Raw genomic sequence first — 20,523 nt, 5'->3', positions numbered from 1 at the left:
TCCTGCCCACCCTGCCACTGATAGTGAAATGCACCGGAAGCAGCGAACACAGGCTCCGGGGCAGACCCAGCGTGGCCCCTGACCCCACAGCAGCAGGACCTGCTCCCAGCACAAGTCGGGCCCACATGATCAGACCCACAGAGGGCAGGTATGGTCGTTCCTGCCAGAGATCTCGGTGAGGGGCACTGCTCAGAGCCCAGATGGAACGGTCAGACATCCAAGGAGAGACCAAAGCCCATGCCAGGGTGCAGCCCGTCACCCTGAGTGCCCTCTGGGGATGGGGATGGGCTCAGTTGTGGCATTTGGCTTGGCTTGGTTTTTTATTATGCATTTAATTCCAGCCTCTGCCATGTTCCAGAGGTAACCCCTTGGGATCCCTGGCCCAGGTCATGTGACTGGGGCAAGGGAACAAAGCCAGCATCCCTGGGTGTCACACATTAATTCCCCAGGCCCCTCCCCCTGCTCTCAGGCTCCCATAAGCCCACTGCATCGCCAGCTGGCTGTACATCCAGCAGAATCCACCCTGGCCCGGCTCTGTGTGACTGAAGAGTGGGTTTGGGAGCTGAGGCAGAGCTGGACAGGCAGGCACCCAGACTCAGGTTGCTGTTAATGGAGCATGACCACTGGGAGGGTCCCTTCAGCCGTGCTGGAAAGTCGGATGTTTGAAAACCCCGCTTTAGAAACCCATTACCTAGAGGAGAGGCAATCAGTTGTTCTCCTTAGCCCCAGGACAGGACAAGAAGCAATCGGCTTCAGTTGCAGCCTGGATGGTTCAGGTTGGACATTAGGAAACATTCCCTACCAGTCAGGGTAGTTAAGCACTTGAATAAATTGCCCAGGGAGGTTGTGGATTCTGCCAGTGGAATTTAAAGAGCTGGTTAGACAAACACTCATCAGGGATGGTCATAAGAACAGCCATACTGGGTCAGACCAAAGGTCCATCTAGCTCAGTATCCTGTCTTCTGACAGTGGCCAATGCCAGGTGTCCCAGAGGGAATGAACAGAACAGGTATCATCAAATGATCCACCCCCCTGTCGTCCATTCCCAGCTTCTGTCAATCAAAGGCAAGGGACACCATCCCTGCCCATCCTGTCTAATAGCCATTGATGGACCTATCCTCTATGAATTTATCTAGTTCTTTTTTGAACCCTGTTATAGTCTTGGCCTTCACAACATCCTCTGGCAAGGAGTTCCACAGGTTGACTGTGCATTGTGTGAAAAAATATTTCCTTTTTTTTGTTTGTTTTAAACCTGCTGCCTATTAATTTCATTTGGTGTCCCTTAGTTCTTGTGTTATGAGAAGGAGTAAATAACACTTCCTTATTTAGTTTCTCCACACTAGTCATGATTTTATAGACCTTTATCATATCTCCCCTTAGATGTCTTATCTAAGCTGAAAAGTCCTAGTCTTATTAATCTCTCCTCATATGGAAGCTGTTCCATACTCCTAATCATTTTTGTTACCCTTTTCTGAACCTTTTCGAATTCCAATATATCTTTTTCGAGATGGGGCGACCACATCTGCAGGCAGAATTCAAGATGTGGGTGTACCATGGATTTATATAGAGGCAATATGATATTTTCTCTCATTAGCTATCCCTTTCTTAATGATTCCCAACATTTTGTTCGCTTTTTAGCCTACCACTGCACATTGAGTGGATGTTTACAGAGAACTCCAGGAAGTTTTTGGAAAGCGTAGGGGACAATTTTCATGTTCTCTCCACAGGTATCGTTGCGGAGAGTGGACCAGATGATATGTCTGGGGCGAGAAAGCAGAAGGAGACTCCGCTGGTTGGAAGGCATGAGATGCGCTGTCCTGAGGTTGGGGGTTCCACGACCACCACTCCCAAGAGGAGAAGGCGGGTGGTGGTGGTCGGGGACTCTCTCCTCCGGGGGACTGAGTCATCTATCTGCCGCCCTGACCGGGAAAACCGAGAAGTCTGCTGCTTGCCAGGGTCTAAGATTCGCGATGTGACGGAGAGACTGCCGAGACTCATCAAGCCCTCGGATCGCTACCCCTTCCTGCTTCTCCACGTGGGCACCAATGATACTGCCAAGAATGATCTTGAGCGGATCACTGCGGACTATGTGGCTCTAGGAAGAAGGATAAAGGAGTTGGAGGCGCAAGTGGTGTTCTCGTCCATCCTCCCCGTGGAAGGAAAAGGCCTAGGTAGGGAGCGTCGAATCGTGGAAGTCAACGAATGGCTACGCAGGTGGTGTCGGAGAGAAGGCTTTGGTTTCTTTGACCATGGGATGGTGTTCCATGAAGGAGCAGTGCTGGGCAGAGACGGGCTCCATCTTACGAAGAGAGGGAAGAGCATCTTTGCCAGCAGGCTGGCTAACCTAGTGAGGAGGGCTTTAAACTAGGTTCACCGGGGGAAGGAGACCAAAGCCCTGAGGTAAGTGGGAAAGCGGGATACCGGGAGGAAGCACAGGCAGGAATGTCTGTGGGGGGAGGGCTCCTGCCTCATACTGGCAATGAGGGGCGATCAACAGGTTATCTCAAGTGCTTATATACAAATGCACAAAGCCTTGGAAACAAGCAGGGAGAACTGGAGGTCCTGGTGATGTCAAGGAACTATGACGTGATCGGAATAACAGAGACTTGGTGGGATAACTCACATGACTGGAGTACTGTCATGGATGGTTATAAACTGTTCAGGAAGGACAGGCAGGGCAGAAAAGGTGGGGGAGTAGCACTGTATGTAAGGGAGCAGTATGACTGCTCAGAGCTCCGGTACGAAACTGCAGAAAAACCTGAGTGTCTCTGGATTAAGTTTAGAAGTGTGCGCAACAAGAGTGATGTAGTGGTGGGAGTCTGCTATAGACCACCGGACCAGGGGGATGAGGTGGATGAGGCTTTCTTCCGGCAGCTCACGGAAGCTACTAGATCGCATGCCCTGATTCTCATGGGTGACTTTAATTTTCCTGATATCTGCTGGGAGAGCAATACAGCGGTGCATAGACAATCCAGGAAGTTTTTGGAAAGCGTAGGGGACAATTTCCTGGCGCAAGTGCGAGAGGAGCCAACTAGGGGGGGGCGTTTTTCTTGACCTGCTGCTCACAAACCGGGTAGAATTAGTGGGGGAAGCAAAAGTGGATGGGAATCTGGGAGGCAGTGACCATGAGTTGGTTGAGTTCAGGATCCTGACGCAGGGAAGAAAGGTAAGCAGCAGGATAAGGACCCTGGACTTCAGGAAAGCAGACTTCGACTCCCTCAGGGAACGGATGGCCAGGATCCCCTGGGGGACTAACTTGAAGGGGAAAGCAGTCCAGGAGAGCTGGCTGTATTTCAAGGAATCCCTGTTGAGGTTACAGGGACAAACCATCCCAATGAGTCGAAAGAATAGTAAATATGGCAGGCGACCAGCTTGGCTTAATGGTGAAATCCTAGCGGATCTTAAACATAAAAAAGAAGCTTACAAGAAGTGGAAGGTTGGACATATGACCAGGGAAGAGTATAAAAATATTGCTCGGGCATGTAGGAATGAAATCAGGAGGGCCAAATCGCACCTGGAGCTGCAGCTAGCGAGAGACGTCAAGAATAACAAGAAGGGTTTCTTCAGGTATGTTGGCAACAAGAAGAAAGCCAAGGAAAGTGTGGGCCCCTTACTGAATGAAGGAGGCAACCTAGTGACAGAGGATGTGGAAAAAGCTAATGTACTCAATGCTTTTTTTGCCTCTGTTTTCACTAACAAGGTCAGCTCCCAGACTGCTGCGCTGGGCATCACAAAATGGGGAAGAGATGGCCAGCCCTCTGTGGAGATAGAGGCGGTTAGGGACTATTTAGAAAAGCTGGACGTGCACAAGTCCATGGGGCCGGACGAGTTGCATCCGAGAGTGCTGAAGGAATTGGCGGCTGTGATTGCAGAGCCACTGGCCATTATCTTTGAAAACTCGTGGCGAACCGGGGAAGTCCCGGATGACTGGAAAAAGGCTAATGTAGTGCCAATCTTTAAAAAAGGGAAGAAGGAAGATTTTGGGAACTACAGGCCAGTCAGCCTCACCTCAGTCCCTGGAAAAATCATGGAGCAGGTCCTCAAAGAATCAATCCTGAAGCACTTGCATGAGAGGAAAGTGATCAGGAACAGTCAGCATGGATTCACCAAGGGAAGGTCATGCCTGACTAATCTAATCGCCTTTTATGATGAGATTATTGGTTCTGTGGATGAAGGGAAAGCAGTGGATGTATTGTTTCTTGACTTTAGCAAAGCTTTTGACACGGTCTCCCATAGTATTCTTGTCAGCAAGTTAAGGAAGTATGGGCTGGATGAATGCACTATAAGGTGGGTAGAAAGCTGGCTAGATTGTCGGGCTCAACGGGTAGTGATCAATGGCTCCATGTCTAGTTGGCAGCCGGTATCAAGTGGAGTGCCCCAAGGGTCGGTCCTGGGGCCGGTTTTGTTCAATATCTTCATAAATGATCTGGAGGATGGTGTGGATTGCACTCTCAGCAAATTTGCGGATGATACTAAACTGGGAGGAGTGGTAGATACGCTGGAGGGGAGGGATAGGATACAGAAGGACCTAGACCAATTGGAAGATTGGGCCAAAAGGAATCTGATGAGGTTCAATAAGGATAAGTGCAGGGTCCTGCACTTAGGACGGAAGAACCCAATGCACAGCTACAGACTAGGGACCGAATGGCTAGGCAGCAGTTCTGCGGAAAAGGACCTAGGGGTGACAGTGGACGAGAAGCTGGATATGAGTCAGCAGTGTGCCCTTGTTGCCAAGAAGGCCAATGGCATTTTGGGATGTATAAGTAGGGGCATAGCGAGCAGATCGAGGGACGTGATCGTTCCCCTCTATTCGACATTGGTGAGGCCTCATCTGGAGTACTGTGTCCAGTTTTGGGCCCCACACTTCAAGAAGGATGTGGATAAATTGGAGAGAGTCCAGCGAAGGGCAACAAAAATGATTAGGGGACTGGAACACATGAGTTATGAGGAGAGGCTGAGGGAGCTGGGATTGTTTAGTCTGCAGAAGAGAAGAATGAGGGGGGATTTGATAGCTGCTTTCAACTACCTGAAAGGGGGTTCCAAAGAGGATGGCTCTAGACTGTTCTCAATGGTAGCAGATGACAGAACGAGGAGTAATGGTCTCAAGTTGCAGTGGGGGAGGTTTAGATTGGATATTAGGAAAAACTTTTTCACTAAGAGGGTGGTGAAACACTGGAATGCGTTACCTAGGGAGGTGGTAGAATCTCCTTCCTTAGAGGTTTTTAAGGTCAGGCTTGACAAAGCCCTGGCTGGGATTATTTAACTGGGAATTGGTCCTGCTTTGAGCAGGGGGTTGGACTAGATGACCTTCTGGGGTCCCTTCCAACCCTGATATTCTATGATTCTATGAATTTCCTGGCGCAAGTGCTAGAGGAGCCAACTAGGGGGGGCACTTTTCTTGACCTGCTGCTCACAAACCGGGTAGAATTAGTGGGGGAAGCAAAAGTGGATGGGAATCTGGGAGGCAGTGACCATGAGTTGGTTGAGTTCAGGATCCTGACGCAGGGAAGATAGGTAAGCAGCAGGATATGGACCCTGGACTTCAGGAAAGCAGACTTCGACTCTCTCAGGGAACGGATGGCCAGGATCCCCTGGGGGACTAACTTGAAGGGGAAAGGAGTCCAGGAGAGCTGGCTGTATTTCAAGGAATCCCTGTTGAGGTTACAGGGACAAACCATCCCAATGAGTTGAAAGAATAGTAAATATGGCAGGCAACCAGCTCGGCTTAATGGTGAAATCCTAGCGGATCTTAAACATAAAAAAGAAGCTTACAAGAAGTGGAAGGTTGGACATATGACCAGGGAAGAGTATAAAAATATTGCTCGGGCATGTAGGAATGAAATCAGGAGGGCCAAATCGCACCTGGAGCTGCAGCTAGCGAGAGACGTCAAGAGTAACAAGAAGGGTTTCTTCAGGTATGTTGGCAACAAGAAGAAAGCCAAGGAAAGTGTGGGCCCCTTACTGAATGAGGGAGGCAACCTAGTGACAGTGGATGTGGAAAAAGCTAATGTACTCAATGCTTTTTTTGCCTCTGTTTTCACTAACAAGGTCAGCTCCCAGACTGCTGCGCTGGGCATCACAAAATGGGGAAGAGATGGCCAGCCCTCTGTGGAGATAGAGGTGGTTAGGGACTATTTAGAAAAGCTGGACGTGCACAAGTCCATGGGGCCGGACGAGTTGCATCCGAGAGTGCTGAAGGAATTGGCGGCTGTGATTGCAGAGCCATTGGCCATTATCTTTGAAAACTCGTGGCGAACCGGGGAAGTCCCGGATGACTGGAAAAAGGCTAATGTAGTGCCAATCTTTAAAAAAGGGAAGAAGGAGGATCCTGGGAACTACAGGCCACTCAGCCTCACCTCAGTCCCTGGAAAAATCATGGAGCAGGTCCTCAAAGAATCAATCCTGAAGCACTTGCATGAGAGGAAAGTGATCAGGAACAGCCAGCATGGATTCACCAAGGGAAGGTCATGCCTGACTAATCTAATCGCCTTTTATGATGAGATTACTGGTTCTGTGGATGAAGGGAAAGCAGTGGATGTATTGTTTCTTGACTTTAGCAAAGCTTTTGACACCGTCTCCCACAGTATTCTTCTCAGCAAGTTAAGGAAGTATGGGCTGGATGAATGCACTATAAGGTGGGTAGAAAGCTGGCTAGATTGTCGGGCTCAACGGGTAGTGATCAATGGCTCCATGTCTAGTTGACAGCCGGTATCAAGTGGAGTGCCCCAAGGGTCGGTCCTGGGGCCGGTTTTGTTCAATATCTTCATAAATGATCTGGAGGATGGTGTGGATTGCACTCTCAGCAAATTTGCGGATGATACTAAACTGGGAGGAGTGGTAGATACGCTGGAGGGGAGGGATAGGATACAGAAGGACCTAGACAAATTGGAGAATTGGGCCAAAAGAAATCTGATGAGGTTCAATAAGGATAAGTGCAGGGTCCTGCACTTAGGACGGAAGAACCCAATGCACAGCTACAGACTAGGGACCGAATGGCTAGGCAGCAGTTCTGCGGAAAAGGACCTAGGGGTGACAGTGGACGAGAAGCTGGATATGAGTCAGCAGTGTGCCCTTGTTGCCAAGAAGGCCAATGGCATTTTGGGATGTATAAGTAGGGGCATAGCGAGCAGATCGAGGGACGTGATCGTTCCCCTCTATTCGACATTGGTGAGGCCTCATCTGGAGTACTGTGTCCAGTTCTGGGCCCCACACTACAAGAAGGATGTGGATAAATTGGAGAGAGTCCAGCGAAGGGCAACAAAAATGATTAGGGGTCTGGAACACATGACTTATGAGGAGAGGCTGAGGGAGCTGGGATTGTTTAGCCTGCAGAAGAGAAGAATGAGGGGGGATTTGATAGCTGCTTTCAACTACCTGAAAGGGGGTTCCAAAGAGGATGGCTCTAGACTGTTCTCAATGGTAGCAGATGAGAGAACGAGGAGTAATGGTCTCAAGTTGCAGTGGGGGAGGTTTAGATTGGATATTAGGAAAAACTTTTTCACTAAGAGGGTGGTGAAACACTGGAATGCGTTACCTAGGGAGGTGGTAGAATCTCCTTCCTTAGAGGTTTTTAAGATCAGGCTTGACAAAGCCCTGGCTGGGATGATTTAACTGGGAATTGGTCCTGCTTCGGGCAGGGGGATGGACTAGATGACCTTCTGGGGTCCCTTCCAACCCTGATATTCTATGAACTATCCACAATGACTCCAAGATCTCTTTCTTGAGTGGTAACAGTTCATTTAGACCCCATTATTTTATATGTATAGTTAGTCCTGGCTCAGTGCCGGGGGCTGGACTACATGCCCTCTGGAGGGCCCTTCCAGCCCTAGATTGTGGTTATCCTAGCCCGCACTATGCTGAGCCATCCCCCATACATAACCACACACTAGCCGCGATGAGCCACACTACCCCTTTGTGCCGATGTACCTGACATGCATGGTCAGATGGCTGTTGTCAGACGCATGTGCCCCTCTCTTACACTTGCCCCTGGCGTGCCCTGCCCGTGCCCCCAAGCCTGTGCAGGCGTGTTGGGCTCCTGTCAGTGCCTCGCTGACTGCTGGCCCTCCCTCCATCATTCCCTTGCAGCTGCGCATCGCCTGCAAGGACGTGCCGGCCGCGACGCTCTACGACGTGCTGCATGACACCCACTACCGCAAGAAATGGGACTCCAACGTCATCGAGACCTATGACATCGGGCGCCTGACGGCCAACGCTGATGTGGGATACTATGCCTGTGAGTAGGGGCAACGGGGGGCTGGGGAGGTGGTGGAACAACCCTCCCCTCCCCTGGGCCCCTCACCTGCCACCCTTCCCGTCAGGCAGGGCCTCAGCCCTAGTGTTGCCAGGCATCTGGTTTTGGACCAGAAAAGGGACCCTAGCACCTCCGGTCGGCACCTGGGCTGTTAAAAGTCTGGTCGGCGGTTCAGCGGGGCTAAGGCAGGCTCCCTGCCTGCCCTGGTTCCGCGCTGTTCCCGAAGGAGCCACAAGGTCCCTGCGGCCCATAGGCAGCCAGAGAGCCTCCACGCACTGCCCCCGCCCAAGTGTCAGCTCCGCAGCTCCCATTGGCTGGGAACCGTGACGAATGGGAGCTGCGGCAGCTGGTGCCTGAGGACACAAAGGCACTGCACAGAGCCGCCTGGCTGCCTATGTGCCTAGAGGCCGCAGGGACCTGGCAGCCACTTCCTCGGAGCCGCTGTAAGTGCCGCTAGGACCTCGCACCCCCTCCCACACCCCAATCCCCTGCCCCAGCCCAGAGCCCTCTCCTGCTTCCCAGACCCCTCATCTCCAGCCTGCACCCCCCCCTGCACCCCAACCCTCTGGCCCAGTCTGGAGTCCCCTCCCACACCCCAAGCCCCTCATTCCTGGCCCCGCCCAGAGCCTGCACCCGCAGCCCAGAGCCCATACCTGCTCCCTCTCCCCAACCCCAGCCCGGTGAAAGTGCGTGAGGGTGGGGAAGAGTAGCAATGGAGGGAGTGGGAAATGGAGCAAGTGGGGGGCAGGGCCTCTGAGAAGGGGCGGGGCAGCGTTTGGTTTTGTGTGATTAAAAGGTTGGGAACCGTACGTGGCCCTGCGCGAGGTCCTAGCTGTGCGAGTGAACCCAGGGCGGAATGTCCCTGGGAGGGGGTGGGGGGACATGGCTGCAGGTGCTTGAGGTATAACAGACTCTCTCCCTTGCAGGGAAGTGCCCGAGCCCCCTGAAGAACAGGGACTTCGTCACCCTGCGCTCCTGGCTGCCCCTGGGCAACGACTACATGATCATCAACTACAGCGTCAAGCACCCGGTGAGCCCCTGCCCTGCCAATTGCAGCTCTGCTCCTGCTGCCTGGCACCACCCAGGGGAGCCGGGCCTCTACTGAACACCACCTCTCCTGCCAGCTTGTCTGCCCAGCCTGGCATCAGGCACTGGACTTTTGGCTCAGGGGTAGGGCTCAGGGCAATGCTGGTGGGAAAGGCCCAGCCAGGCCAAGCCTTGGTGCTGGCCTGGCCTCCCAGCCACAGGAGGCACAACTTGAGGCAGAGCGGGCTGGAGCATGGCCCCTGTGTGGCGTGGCTGCCCGGTGAGCCTGTGCACAGCAGGCACTGAGCTGTGTGCGGTGTCTCTCTGCAGAAGTACCCACCGCGGAAGGACTTTGTGAGGGCTGTGTCCCTGCAGACGGGCTACCTGGTCAGGGCCAACGGACCCCACGGCTGCACCCTCTACTACCTCACCCAGGTGGACCCCCGAGGTGAGCACCCAGCATGGCACATGAGCCAGGGGGAATGCTGCAGTTCCTTCTGCTGGGGCAGAGGTGGCTTGGGGGGCAGAGGCAGCTCCATGCAGGGGGAGGTAATGCTTGACATGCTGTACCTGGGGGGAAACACCCCCGCAAAGCGATGGGGCCAATTTCTTGGCACCCCCCAAACACAAAGTTGGTGATGAACAGTGAAGCAAGAACATGGAGCATCCCCGGGGGGCCTGTCCCCAAGGGAGTAGCCAGCCCTTTGCTTCCCTTCCCTTCCCAGTCGGGGCAGGGGAGATCAGTAGGGCAGCAGAAGACTATGTGAGAGCCAGACAGACAGACACACTGAGCTCCACCTGTCTGCCCAGTGCCCATGGGCTGGTGGGGCTTGCTGCCCACTCCCCCTGCCCCCCATCCCTTTTCTCCGCTAGGCTCCCTTGGGGACACTGCTGCACTCCTGTGCCCGCCTTGGGTGGCCTGGCCCATTGGTTAGTGTTTGCCAGCTGCTGTGCCCTGTGCTCGGCTCCACCCGGCTCGCACCATGGTTATGTGCTGCAGCCTTCTCTTCCCTGCCCTCACATCAGAACTAGCCCCTGGTCCCCCACCCCCGAGCCCATCTCCAGGCACCAGCTTTCTGGCATGGAGAATGGGGCAGCAGTCCCACGGTGGCAATTCGGCGGCATCTGCTTGGGGCGGCAAAATTGGTAGAGCCACCTCTGTCTCCAGGGCACTGACAGCCCCACAGCCGTGCTCCCTGAGCCCATCCCCAGGGCACTGACAGCCCCACAGCCCTGCCCCCCAAGCTCTGAGCCCATCCCCAGGGCACTGACAGCCCCACAGCATGCCCCCTCCAAGCCCATCCCCAGGGCACTGCTAGCCACACAGCCCTACCCCCCAAGCTCTGACTCCATCCCCAGGGCCCTGCCAAGCCCCACAGCCCTGTCCCTGAGCCCATCCCCAGGGCACTGCCAGCCCCATAGCCCTGCCCTCCAAGTTCTGGAGGCTGCTGTTGGCTAAGCAGCTGTTGATATAGGTTTCAGGGTCCCAGGGCAGACCAAACCTGCCCCCTCCCTCAGGGAGCAGCACGGTGGTGCTGAGGCTCATGGGATTTCTGTTGCTGGGGGGGCGCACTGAGTACCCCTGGACTGATGTCACTGAGGTGGGGAGGAAGCTATAGAGGGCCAGAGTCCAGCCCTCTGCCCTGCTCAGCCCACAAGAAGAGACAGGTCCCTAGCCACTCCGAACAGTGCTGAGGAGGGAGCCCCCCTTCAGCCATGGGGCTGGGCACCCCACAACTCTAGCACTGGGATCAGTCAGGAGCCACCACAGCAATGGGGCTGAGAGGGGCACTCAGCCAGCTAGGAAAGGCTTGGCCCCTGGCTTATCCTGCAAGATCTGGTACCTCCTCTGCCTGCCTTGGGTGTGGTTGCTGGGCCAGCAGACCCAGCCCAGCTGGAGAGCTCTCACCTCCTTCCCAGAGCTCAGCTGGATGGTTATGGTTAATTACAGCTGCAGCCAGTATCCTTGGAGCTGCTTAGACCTCCCACCTGAGCCCTGCCCCAAGGAGCTCCCTGTGGGATTCAGGCAGGGGCCTGGTGGCTTCCATGGGGCACGCCAGGGAAAGCTGCTCCTCGGTTTTATGCATAAACTGGTTTCCTGGTGCTGTCTGCAGCATTACTGACCTTCTGGGGTGGGGGAAGAGACCAAGCCACCCCACTGTACAGCAGGAAGGCCTAGGAGCCCTGGGGAGTGCTGGCCCTGTCTACACTAGTGCTCCAGCTCTGACATCACAGGAGATTAAACAAGAAACTGAAGTGCAGACAGGAGCTTAGACCCCTTGTGATGGGGCATCGGCGCCAGGGAGGGACGGCCCCACGGAGTGTACACTACCTGCTGTCAAGCTGCCTTTCTGGTATTTACGCCGTTGAACTGCCAGACACAAGGACAAAGAGGGACAGGCAGCCCCAGAGGAGCGCTGGGGCTGCCTCACTTGCTGTCTGAGTAACTCGGGTTTGTTCTAGGTTCGTTACCAAAGTGGGTGGTGAACAAAGTGTCCCAGTTTGTGGCTCCAAAGGTAAGCTGGGTGCGGAGGCGGCTGGGTTACCGCATGCTGGCAGGAGCAACGGGCGCCAGCGGGTTCATCCAGCTTGCAGCACCGCTCCCCTTTAGCAGAGTGACACCTAAGCCACACCTGGAGGCTGTTATCAGTGTAAGGCCTGGTGAATGGAGCAGTCTCCGACCTGGCCTGGCCATGCCCCCGGGGGCTCTGCTTTCCCCACTCTGCTCACATAGGCCTCAGCTACACTAGAAAAGAGTTTGCCGGGATAGCTACACCAGCTGTTGACCCCTGGTAGTGACAGCTTGCAATGGCAAAAAGGCCTTTTGTCTTCTCAGCACCGGCTTGGCTAGTGCAGCTGTGCAGAGCGCCCCGTTGGGGTGCAGCGTGACTGGTGCTGTTCTGCCAGCATAATCACACCCTGTGGGGTATGAGCTATCCCAGCAAAGGAGATTACAAAGACTGGAAAAGAGACAACTGAGGAGGACTATGATAGAGGGCAAGAAAATCATGGCTGGTGTGGAGACAGTGACTACGGAAGTGCTATTCCCCCCTTCACATAGCACACAAACCAGGGATCACCCACTGAAATTAATAGGCAGCAGGTTTAAAACAAACAGAAGGCTGTACTTCACACAACGCACAGTTAACCTGTAGAACTCGTTGCCAGGGGATGTTGTGAAGACCAAAAGTATAACTGGGTTAAAAAAAGAATTAGGTAAATTCATGGAGGATAGGCCCAAATGGCTAGTAGCCAGATGGGCAGGGATGCAATCCCATGCTCTGGGTGTCCCTGGTCTCTGACTTCCAGAAGCTGGGAGTGGATGACAGGGGATGGATCACTTGATTGCCTGTTCTGTTCATTCCCTCTGAAGCACCTGGCATTGGCCACTGTCAGAAGACAGGACACTGGGCTAGCTGGACCATTGCTCTGACCCAGTAGGGCCACCCTTATGACTCTTTTGCTGGTATAAGCTGCATTTCCACAGGGAGTTTTGCCAGCAGAGCTATACTAGCCAACAGAGCTAAGCCAGCAAAACTTGGCAAAATAGACCTGGCCCAGGTCATTGGCTAGAACTCACACCAGGTTCATATCAGTGTCCCATAAGCAAATAGCCACCAGATGCAGGAATGGGCTTCCCCTTACTGACCCCTTCCCCTTACTTTTGGTACTGGGAGCTAGCCAACCAAAAAAACCCCACTGAGTTTTAGTAAAGGGACAACAATCCCCTTATACACAGGTGCCTGTGGGCCCAGGGAGGAGCAGGGCAGTGACAGGGAAATACAGCTGGGCAAAGCAGGAAGAGACAAGGTTCAGGTAGGCCAGCCCTGTGCAGCCACGGTATACCAATGGCATGGGTTGGCCCACCAGATCCTACCAGTGCAGCAGAGAAAGGGGAATCGCTCTGGGGAAGTCCCTCCCTGTCCTGATGGATCCAGCCACCTCATGCATATAACGCAGTGGCACTGTGCTGCAGCCTTGAAGATCAATTAGACCACAGGGTGTCCAAGCCACTGCCCCATGGTGCTTGTCAAGGTGCATTCTGTGCGACACATGGTCAGTGGTGAGCAGCTGCCTAGGCCTGGGCCATCTAAGTGTGGCTGTGAGTTCACGCAGCTCCCAGCACTGTGGGCACACAGCACGTCTGTGACTCCATCCCTTGCACACGCCCCCGTCCACTCCGCTGGTGTGAGTTCACGGGCCTCTTGTTGCAGCTAAGAGCCTCCAGAGCTTTGATTTGCTCAGGCCTGCTCCAGGACTTGCCACTCCCTATGGAACTGAGTTGTCTCTAAATAGCTGCAGCAGCCCAGTGGGGGTGGGCACAGGGAGGAGGTTCAGGGACTGTGGTGCTGTGTGCACTGCACGCCAGGACATGCTCGGAGCACAGGCTGAGCCAGCCTGACACACCAACAGCAGGAACTCAAGGCAGAACATTTCCCCTGCTGGGGCACCCTCAGGTGACCCCACACCCAGCCTTGGGGTGCCATGGCACCAGCCCTCCTGGCCCCTCCCTCCCTGTTGCTGGGAAGGGGGTGGGGAGCGCTGTGCACGGTGGGTGATGCTGGGAGGGGCGTCCCTGTTTCCTTGGTTGCTGCAGGGAGGTTTTCCCTCTTCCCTGGGGCACTCAGGGTCTCCTGTCCTTGCCCTCCAGTGTGTTGGCCCTTCTCTTTCCTGGCTGTGTGTGTGGTGGGGGCAGGGAGAGGTGTTCCCCTGCTCTGGGATGGGGCTGGGTCTCTAATCCTAGTGGCTACAATGCCAGTCTGGCTGGCAGCATGAGAGCAGGGATGGGGCTTCCACGGCATATGTAGCCTGGGGCTCCTATCCTGCCTCTTGTGCGTGGGGCTGGAGCCAAATCAATACCCTGCATGTGAGCATGGCTGTGAGGCCACAGGCAGGGGAGGGCTCCCACTCCCACCCTCCTGCATCAGGGTCCCCTTTAGGGGACCCTCACCATCCCAGGGGAGCCTGGAAAGGGGCTCAGGAGGAAAGCACCCAAGGGCGTTGCCCAGGCCTGGCGAGCTCCGGCCAATGGGAATGGACTGCAGGGCAGGCTCCAGCCCTGGGCCCCGGGGGGATGGGCAGACTGTCAGTGGGGCTCAGTGACAGGCTGGGGCTGCTCTGCCCCTCCAGGCCATGAAGAAGATCTACAAGGCAGGGCTGAAGTACCGGGAATGGAAGCAGAAGCATGAGCCTGGCTTTAAGCCCTGGGTGTACCCAGAGCAGAACATGCTGCCCAGCATCAGCCTGGCCGAGCTGTCCCTGCAGCATGCCGACTCCCTGGAAAACATTGACGAGAGTGGCCTGGCTGAGGACAGGACGCATATCAGCGATGATGAGGCCTGAGTGGGGCCCGCAGCCACCCTGCACCTGCCAGCAGGGTGGGGGAGAGGCCAGGTTCCTGCCCCTCCACTGCATGCTCAGGGGCAGTCAGCACCATTCTCCCAGCACCACAGAAGCCTGGCAGCGGATTGGGGGCATAGTTCCAAATTTGTCTCCAGTACTCCTGGTGTGAATGTATCCTTCAGCATCTGTTCATCCTGCTCCTGGCACACAGAGCCCTCTGTTCAGGGGAGAAAGAACTGCCCCCACCCACCCACCTGGCACACAGAGCCCTCTGTTGGGGGAAATGCCCCTACTTTGCCTGACCAAAGGCCCTGTGAGCAGCTGCCTAGCCCCCTGGGGATGCCCTGGCCAGAGACAGAGAGCTGGCTGTGTAAGGAGGAGCCCCAGTCTGTGCAGATGTGTTTCAGGGCTTCTCAGGGGGCTGGGGACGGCTGGGGTAGGGCAGGGAGTAGGCATCAGCATTCCTACCCCAGCTATTTCTCGACTGCTGCTGGATCTAGTGGGGCTCTAGACAGCTGGATGTCCCGAGGGGGATGGACTGGCCCAAGCTGCCACCATCTGTCCCTGCCCCAGGCTCTGCAGCAGCACAGGAATGACTTAGGCCTGTATTTCCCCTCTCTGCTCCCATCCTCCCACCCAGCAGCTCACTCAGACAGGATGGCCCCTCCCAGACCTCAGTGGTCCTGGCCCTGGGTCACCTGCTCAGCTCAGGGGTGCCTCCTCAGCCCCACCCCCAGTGTCTGGCCATCCCCCCTGTGGGGCTACTCCAGCCCAGCACCATTCTGGGGCCTTGGGAGCACGTGGGAGTGGGCCAGGAGACTGGTTTGGTCTTTCCTTCAAGACCTGGGACTGGACCCAGCAGGGTGGCTGCTCTCCAAACCACTGGGCTCCAACCGATGTTTTTCCCAGCGATTCTCCTCCAGCGTTTGCTGCTGCTGCTGTGATTTCTACCAAACCAATAAAGGAATTGGGGTGTGAGCGTGCTTCCTTTGGAGCGACACACCGGGGTGCACAAGCAACACCCAGATGTCTGCGGCAGCAGGTCATTGTATTTAAATGCATGAGGCACTGGGGGTGCCGTGGGGTAGGGAGAGCCTGGATGGGAGGGACAGACTCCACCTTAGCCAGAGAGAACCAGGCTCCTGGCACAGAAAATGACTGTGGTCTGGGGTTATGTCAGCCAGGCGCTGGAGGAAAGGCAGCAGACACTGAGGAGCACTCAGCTCACACCAGCACGTCACACAGGGATGTCACTAATATGAAGGTTTCTCTGCATCCAACAAAGGCTGGGACAGAAATCCCCACAGAAGTGGAGCAGGGCCAGGCTGAAATCACAGATCTCCAGCTCAGGAGAGGAACAGGGTTTTCAGGCCAGGGCATTAGACACAAACAGGCCCATGATGAGAAATTAAAGCTATAAACGACTGACTGCCATTGCAAGGAGCTGAAACCCCGACTAGGTGACCTGGAATATTTGGCCCTGGGGAGGCTCTCAGCCGAGCTAGCCCTGCTGAGCCCTGGGAGGGACAAAGAGCAGCGGGGGCTGTAACAGCTGGTTCTGAACTGTACAGGGAGGGAGATGCGGGCATAGAAGTGAGGAGGGGGCCTTAGTGAACCCAGTGAGATCAGAACTCTGAGCTGAGGCAGCGCCCCAGGAGCTTCGGTACAGACAGCTCTCCCAAGGCCTGTGAATGCCAACACACAAGCAGCCTCCCACTCGGTGAAGGATACCGGCTGCTCCCTGTTGGGGGAAATCAAAGACACAGGGTCGGAGAAAGCAGTAATAACATGGCGGGTTGATGACCCGCATGTAAACCGGCCAAAGGTCACTTCAGGACAAGGGTTAGGGAAGCAACGTCTTGACACCTTGCCCAGCTGCATTGTGGAATGGCTGGTTCTGGAGTGCACAGGAGAGGTTTCACTCACGGTCATCCTGAGGCACAGCTAGAAACCGGTTTAAGAAGTAACTAGGATCGACACACTAAGCAATAGTGATCTCATTAGAATTCAGTTCAGCATCCTTAGCGGTAGGGTGACCATACATCTCATTCTGGCTGGCAACAGTCCCTTTTCTAAGCCCTGTTCTGGCTATCCTGACTTTTTTGGCAAACCTGGGTATTTGTCCCATTTGCTCTTGGCAACTGGTCAACATCAGCACTTGGCAAGAGAAAATGGGACAAATGCCCACTTTTGCCAAAGAAGTGGGGTGTGCACCCTTAGTGGGGCACAGAAAAACATGTGGGGGATAAGAGGCAACCCCAGCCCTGCTGACGGGGGGCCGGGGGGGACAGCCACCAGCGACACCAGCCACCTTCGGGGCAAGCGGAGTTCAGGTGAGGAGCGACGCCAGCCCCATGCAGGGAGCAGGCTGGGCTCCGACAAGAGCCCTGTGCAGGGGGAGGGGGGCAGGGCTCAGGTGAGTGGCTGAGGCCAGCCCCGCAGTGTGCCGTTGTCCCTTTGGGAAAGATGCTTACCCTACATAGGGGAGGGATTGTTTTAAAAGCAGTGAGCTTTGGAAAGGGGCATTTCAGTCACTTAGGAAGCTTGTCTAAGGGGCCTAGAGTGAAAAGGGAGGCACTAACATCCTTCCATGCAGCAGGGAGGTCCCAGGAGGCCTGGCTAGCGCTACACAGGGACGCCAGCAGGAAACTGTAACTGTAGCTTAGCCGAGCCAAAAGCCTCCTTCAAGAAATGGAAACGGCCCACGCGAGGGTAACAGAGAGGGCGTAGATCACGGCAGGAAACAGCCCAGGTGAAAATTGGGAGGGCAAAGAGCCAACAGAAGGAGCAAAGAATCCCCAGGTTCAGTGTGCCCTGGGTGGGGGGGACAGCAAACCAGTTGGGCCATGGGAGGAGGGTGCAGCAGGGGAGAAGGGCAGCCCCCAGAAACTGAATAGACCTTTGCACCAGTCTTCACCATAAAGGATGCTGGCCCTGGGCGGGTGCTCCAGGACACTGTGGACCAGCAGGCCCATCAGCACCAGACAGTCAGGTGAAACAAGCAGAGGGGTATGGCCAGTGGGACTTTCTGCAAGGGAAATGCGGCCTCTCTGCCCAGTAGAGCTCATGGGAATGTTGGCAAACTAGGGAATAAAGGAGAACTGGTGGACATCATTAGATACCTGCCTCCTCTTCCTCCCCACGCCTGTGAGCTATGAGTCAGTCTCCTCCTCATCCCCCTGCCCCCTGTGAGCAATGGGTCAGTTTTCCCCCTTCTCCCCCTCCCATTTGTGAGCAATGATTCAGTCTGACCCTCCTCCTCCTCCTCCTCCCCTCCTGTGAGCAATTGGTCAGGCTACTCTCTACTCTTCCTCTGCTCTGCCCCGTGAGCCATGAGGCAGGCTGCCCCGCCTACTGGGGGCTCTGTGCGGGGTTGTGAATGACCCCTGCACAGCATTGAGGCAGCTGGACTTGATGGGCCTGGTAAACCACAGTGCCTACGGCAGAGCCAGCAACCACCTCTTCCTGACCTAGACCAGCCCAAGGCTGGCTCTTCCCCACAGAGCAACCTCACTCCAGGTGGGATGTGGGGGTGACCCTTTCCCCATTGCCACCACCCCCACCAGGGGCTCAGCACTGAAACCTCCCCTCTGGGTCTCAGCAGGGGCTGGAACAATCTGTATGGGGGGTCCTGGGAACCATTGATCCAAACTGTAAATCCTGCACACCATGGAAACCACTTCGAGCCAGGGATGCGGCAGCTTCCCCAGGACCCCTAGTTCCACCACCCCTGGGTCTCTGCCCTCCCACGAACCCCCCTTCTTTCCTCTCTCCTACCCCAACCCCTGCCTCCCCTGTGACTGCCCTCACTCTCCGACCCCTCCCTCCCAACTCGCCACCCCCTAAGCCCTGCCCCGCATCACTGGGCACAGATCCTGTCTGTGAGGGGGCTGGGGATACTGAGCTCGCTGTTAAAGGCTTTGAGATCAGAGACAGAACAGGCTAGCTGAGAGCCGTACCGTGTTAGTATTAGCTGTGCCCCGAACCTCTCCCCAGCCTCTTCTCCTCATGCCACCCCCTCTCGTCTCTTCCCTCTCTGCCCCTGGCCCTCTCTCTTTTGCTCCTGTGTGCCCCCAGTCCTCTCTCTTCTCCAACTGTCTGCTGCTGGCCCTCTCTCTTCTCCACCCCCCATCTACCCCAGCCCTCCGTCTTTTCTCCTGCCCCCAGCCCTCTCTCATCTCCTCCCTGTCTGCCCCCAGCCCTCTCTTCTCCCTGCATGTGCTCCCAGCCCTCTCTCTTCTCCCCCCATGTGCCTCCAGCCCTCTCTCTTCTCCCACTGTCTGCCCCTGGCCCTCTCTCTTTTTCCCTGCCCACCTGCCCCTGGCCCTCTTTGGTCTCCTCCCTGTCTGCCTTCAGCCCTCTCTTTTCTCCCCGCATGTGCTCCCGGCCCTCTCTCATCTCCCACGGTCTGCCACCGGCCCTCGTTCTTCTCCTCCGCCCACCTGCCCCTGGCCCTCTCTGGTCTCCTCCCTGTCTTCCCCTGGACCTTGCTATCTATTGTGTCCAGTTTTGGACACCCCCCCCACTACAGAAGGGATGTGGACAAATTGGAGAGAAATCCAGCGGAGGGCAACAAAAATGATTGGGGGACTGGGGCACATGACTTACGAGGAGAGGCTGAGGGAACTGGGCTTGTTTAGTCTGCAGAAGAGAAGAATGAAGGGGGGATTTGATAGCAGCCTTCAACTACCTGAAAGGGGGTTCCAAAGAGGATGGAGCTCGGTGGTTCTCAGTGGTGGCAGATGACAGAACAAGGAGTAATGGTCTCAAGTTGCAGTGGGGGATGTCTAGGTTGGATATTACGAAAAACTATTTCAGTAGGAGGGTGGTGAAGCACTGGAATGGGTTACCTAGGGAGGTGGTGGAATCTCCTTAGAGGTTTTTAAGGCCCGGCTCGACAAAGCCCTGGCTGGGATGACTTACTTGGTGTTGGTCCTGCTTTGAGCAAGGGGTTGGACTAGATGACCTCCTGAGGTCTCTTCCAACCCTAATATTAGAATCATAGAATATCAGGGTTGGAAGGGACCTCTGGAGGTCATCTAGTCCAACCCCCTGCTCAAAGCAGGATCAATCCCCAACTAAATCATCCCAGCCAGGGCTTTGTCAAGCCTGACCTTAAAAATACCTAAGGAAGGAGATTCCACCACCTCCCTAGGTAATGCATTCTAGTGTTTCACCACCCTTCTAGTGAAAAAGTTTTTCCTAACATCCAACCTAAACCTCCCCCACTGCAACTTGAGACCATTACTCCTTGTTCTGTCATCAGCTCCGACTGAGAACAGTCTAGATCCATCCTCTTTGGAACCCCCTTTCAGGTAGTTGAAAGCAGCTATCAAATCCCCCCTCATTCTTCTCTTCTGCAGACTAAACAATCCCAGTTCCCTCAGCCTCTCCTCATAAGTCGTGTGTTCCAGTCCCCTAATCATTTTTGTTGCCCTCCGCTGGACTCTCCAATTTTTCCACAACCTTCTTGTAGTGTGGGGCCCGAAACTGGACACAGTACTCCAGGTGTGGCCTCACCAATGTCGAATAGAGGGGAACGATCACGTCCCTCGATCTGCTGGCAATGCTCCTACATATACATCCCAAAATGCCATTGGCCTTCTTGGCAACAAGGGCACACTGTTGTCTCATATCCGGCTTCTCGTCCACTGTAACCCCTAGGTCCTTTTCTGCAGAACTGCTGCCGAGCCATTCGGTCCCTAGTCTGTAGCAGGACTCTGCACTTATCCTTGTTGAACCTCATCAGATTTCTTTTGGCCCAATCCTATATTCTATGCTTTTATCCTCCCGCACATCTTCTGCTGGCCCTCTCTCCCCTCCCCCGTATGCCCTGGCCCTCTCTTGTCTCCCACTGTCTGCCCCCAGCCCTCATTCTTCTCCCCCAGCCGCCTGCCCCCGGC

General features: G+C 55.2%; 1 protein-coding gene across 2 annotated transcripts in view; it reads left to right on the top strand.

Moving 5' to 3' along the window:
- The window catches only part of LOC140915812 (START domain-containing protein 10-like), a 91,632-nt gene extending 76,034 nt beyond the window's left edge, over positions 1-15,598 (top strand). For both annotated transcript variants that reach the window (XM_073356191.1, XM_073356190.1), the window contains exons 2-6: positions 8,086-8,233; positions 9,178-9,281; positions 9,608-9,725; positions 11,741-11,793; positions 14,408-15,598. In XM_073356191.1, the coding sequence (XP_073212292.1) occupies positions 8,086-8,233; positions 9,178-9,281; positions 9,608-9,725; positions 11,741-11,793; positions 14,408-14,620 (636 nt within the window). In that variant the 3' untranslated portion in view covers positions 14,621-15,598. The remainder of the gene's footprint in view (positions 1-8,085; positions 8,234-9,177; positions 9,282-9,607; positions 9,726-11,740; positions 11,794-14,407) is intronic.
- Positions 15,599-20,523: the final 4,925 nt, after the last annotated feature.

The sequence above is a fragment of the Lepidochelys kempii genome, chromosome 8, assembly GCF_965140265.1.
Source record: "Lepidochelys kempii isolate rLepKem1 chromosome 8, rLepKem1.hap2, whole genome shotgun sequence".
Taxonomy (NCBI): Eukaryota; Metazoa; Chordata; order Testudines; family Cheloniidae; genus Lepidochelys; species Lepidochelys kempii.
This window is presented reverse-complemented; position numbering and strand designations above follow the sequence as displayed.